This window comes from Propithecus coquereli, unplaced genomic scaffold, assembly GCF_000956105.1.
Source record: "Propithecus coquereli isolate 6110/MARCELLA unplaced genomic scaffold, Pcoq_1.0 Scaffold223, whole genome shotgun sequence".
In the NCBI taxonomy this organism is placed as follows: Eukaryota; Metazoa; Chordata; class Mammalia; order Primates; family Indriidae; genus Propithecus; species Propithecus coquereli.
The window spans coordinates 4,799,089-4,803,109 of NW_012147523.1; the positions used below are offsets into that span (position 1 = coordinate 4,799,089).

The 4,021-nt window shown below is 39.6% G+C and overlaps 1 protein-coding gene across 1 annotated transcript in view; it reads right to left on the bottom strand.

Moving 5' to 3' along the window:
• Nucleotides 1-2,486: 2,486 nt before the first annotated feature.
• LOC105810896 (ATP-binding cassette sub-family A member 3-like) overlaps nucleotides 2,487-4,021 on the bottom strand; it is a 103,136-nt gene continuing 101,601 nt past the window's right edge. Inside the window, exons 27-28 of the mRNA XM_012644943.1 lie at nucleotides 3,021-3,094; nucleotides 2,487-2,627 (exon numbers count right to left, since the gene is read on the bottom strand). Of these exons, the coding sequence (XP_012500397.1) occupies nucleotides 2,487-2,627; nucleotides 3,021-3,094 (215 nt within the window). The remainder of the gene's footprint in view (nucleotides 2,628-3,020; nucleotides 3,095-4,021) is intronic.

Genomic DNA, 4,021 nt, shown 5'->3' on the forward strand with positions numbered 1-4,021 from the left:
TTGGGAAAAACTCCCTAAACTATGCTTTTCTCTAAATTCCACAACAATCAACACAGAAGAGGACTTCTATGACTAAATGTGGGCTCCCCCCGCCCACACCAAGCAGTGGACACTGGCTGGGTGTCCTGTAACTTAGTTCTGACACTATCTACTTGGAGATAGTGTCAGATCCCACAGGATGAGGGCTCAGTCCCCAAGATGCCCCCCGCCCCCAGACACCAGTTGCAAGTCTGGGCCTCCAGAGCTTCTGATCAACCAGCTTCAAGTTGGGGTTCCCAGGACCCCTTCCATCTTTGGATTTGGTTAATTTGCTGGAGTGGTTCACAGAGCTCAGGCAAACACTTACTTACATTTACCAATTTGTTACAAAGAATATTACAAAAGATACAGATGAAGAGATGCGTAAGGCTAAATATGAGGGAAGAGAAGGGAGCATGGAGAGGTTCCATGCTCTCCCTGGTTGCACCACCCTCCAGGTTCCTCCAGGTGTTCAGCTATCCAAACACTCTCTGAACCCAATCCTCTTGGGTTTTTATGGATGCTTCGTTACACAGGCATGATTGACAACTGTGTGCAAATGTGATTGGACAAAAAAGTACACGATCTAAGCCCAGAAAGACCTGTCTGTTCAGATTCTTCCTGGCCTCTCCATGTAGCATTCCTTCTTCCATGGCATGGGGCAGGACCCATGTTGGAATGAGGATCTTTTGACCCACAATTATTTTGGAGTCTTGCCTTGGGCAGGTGAAAGGAGGACAGGAGAAGGTGAGAAAGAGAGAGAGAGAGAGGAAGAGAGAGATTCTATCTTCTGAGGTCCGCTCTTGAGGCCTAAAGCACCCCAACATTATAATAAGGACTATGGGACTTATGAGCCAGGAACCGTGGATGAAAACCAATATATATATCATAACAACACACCATGGTATATCCATGGATGAGATGGAAGACCTGTAGTTCTCCAGGCCATTCTTCCAAGAGTCCCACCATTTTTTTTTCCTAAAGGGCTACAAAATTATGGCTTTGGCTCATTTGTTGTACGACATTGGGACAATAGGTTCCCTAATTCAGTTTTAATGATCTTGGGGATAAATAAGTTAGAAATAAAATTTTAGAGCCCACTCAATTTGGAAGAGTTATTATAATACAAGATACTTCCCTCATTAATCAGAAAATCCAGTAAGCATGGTCACTATGGACATGTTTGCACTGTTCAACCTGCACAGACAGATGTACATTTTGTTCCATAATAAGGCTGAACCTCCTTAAACTGGAGACTGCAATGAGTACTGCTCTACCAATTAGTCAAACTCTTCTATTGATTTTCATTCAGGTACATGTAGCCAAGGTAGCCAGAAAAAAAGCTATGAATTTAACTGGAGACTGTTCATGCTCCTAGACACTTCACAGAAACAAATTCAAATCCCCTCCTTACCTAAAAATAGAACTGTAAGTATATGATAAACATCAATTTATAATTAACAATATTCAGCTAAAGATTATATAAAACATTATACAAGCGACCCCAAAGTAAGGCAGCTTCATGGACTCTTCCCATCTTGTAATTCCACAAAGACCATTCTAATTATCTGCCTATCTCCTGATGAATCCTGGAGAGGTGATTATATTTCTCCTGTTGCATATTGGGGAACCCCATCTGCCTAGACAAGAATCAGAAGAAAATCCATCTCCCCCCCATTCCATTTATTCTTTTTTTTTTTCATTTATTCTTATATCCTTCTTTATTAGAGATGATACAAGAGCAGGAAGGAAAAAAACACTATTTTAAAGAAACTTTTTCTTCTGGCCATGGGCTCTAAATGTTCTTGGTGCAAATATTCTCTTTCAATTGAAGCACAAGAACTTTATTTTGGATTTTGGAAACAGTAACTGAATTTACCCCTCAAACACTGGTGTTGATTTAAATTAGACATTTTGGGAATGACATTGGTGTGTGTGTCTATGTATTTATGTGTATATGTGTATTCATGTGTGTATGTGCATGTATATTCATATATGTGCATGTGTATATTTATGTGTTTGTTTGTGTATGTGCACATTTCTGTGTGCATGTCCATGCATCCACACATTATTTGGTCCAGGCCTTATGCTCTTCTTATCCATAACAGCTGCTAAAGCATAAAGCTCTTGTTCTTTGGGCTGTCCCATCTGACAACACCATTGTTTCTGGACGTTTCTATTCAAACCTTCAGAATACTCAGGAACAGGCCCTTGTTCCTACCCTGATAGGTGTTCCTCTTTTCATATCTCTAGGAGAGAAAACAGGCATTTCACCAAATGTCTTTAGATTTGCACATGTTGAATATATAATCTATTCATCTAAATCTGCAAAGAAGGAGACAAACTTCTCCTCTGGGGAAATCTTTATTACATAAATATGTTTACAGCAAGATATACACATACAGGAACGTCCCTCGACACATCTGCTCATAGTCTATGAAAGACACAAGGGTCACTGTCGCTGAATCTCATGGCTCCTGTTTTTCATAACCTTCTGCTGTTTCATCTGCATAAGCAAAGGCCAGGAAGACTTGTTCCAGTGTTATCTGACTGATGGAGTAGTCTTCTAAATCAAATTGCTCTTTAGCTTTCTCCAAAATGCCAAACACCTTTGACAACAAAAATGCAGTTACTATTGCAATCTCCCCTTCAGCCTCCAACCCAGACAGGCCTCTTCTCCACTTCCCCCAATCCCTGTCGTGTTTATGTTGGAGGACAAAAGGCACAGAAGGAGGAGATGGGAAAGTAAAAGAAACAGATAATTGAGAAACTGAGAGGAGGCAGTTCTCTGTTCCCATTCTCTTGATGGACATGGACTGATAATGGGATTTAGGGGCAGAAATTAAAGCAATTAAACTCTAGGGGTGTCTGAAAAGTAACCTAAAGGAACTGCTCCTGTCACAATGCCAGGTTTCCATTGGACATGCCTGAATCCCAAATACTCCCCATCATTAGTGCTCTCTTAACATATAATGTTAGAAGGGCATGGCTTCTACCATCACCTTTCCCCAGCTATTGTCCTTCCTGGGAATGTAGTAGTTAAGGATCCCTTGATTCTCGTGCTTTAAGACACTACCTAAGAAAGGAAAATAGGACAGGTGAACAATCTTATAGATTTCATTTGAAATTTCCAAAACATTGCTATATCTACTTAATTATATACAGTGGAAGGGTGAATAGATGGGGTTAATACAAAAGGGGATGTGACCCAATAACCCACTCTCTCTGGTATACATAACATGGTTAATGCTTTCATCAGATTTAATCCTCATGAAATAATCTTATTATGTGGAGTTCATAGCAATTATTGAGAGCAGGCTTTTAGGCATAATAAATTGTCAATTCATGTGCCCAGTGTAAAAAGCCTGAGCCTTCTAAAATTCCACTGTTACTGTAAGACTTTATGTCTAAACACAGTGCTGAGAATATGAGCTGGGAGGGATTTCTCCCTGGTTGTGTGTGTGCATGCATAGTGTGGTGGGGAGAACAGGACAAGGCCTCCTCGCTATTCTAGTGATTATGTAATCTCTCTGCCATGTGAAATAGGAAATCATATGTATTAATCACCAAAGTCAGGCCATGTGCTCTTGTTTCTTACACAGGTAAAAATCCACGGATAGAATGAGAGGGTAGAGGGTGGTATCCATTCCTAATTTAGAACAAACAGATGTGTTTAAACTTAACACATATTTGTAGATTTGTGCAAATGGAATTAATCTGGATTTAAAATGTCTTCAAGAAAAAAAATACATGTTTGTAATGGTTTGTGGATTTTCTTAATATTAATCGTTAGCACGTATTATCTCCATGATCATGCAAAACCCTTTTATTGTGAAATATTTTAAACAAAAAGCTTAATAAGGTATTCAAAACAAGCAATGATGAAACCACCCCATTCAGATCAAGCAATAGTAACCCATTGAGTCTCATGTGTAACTTTCCAGCCTCTATACCCCCATAAAAATAACCAATACCTTAATTGTTGTTGTGGGCATTTCTTTTT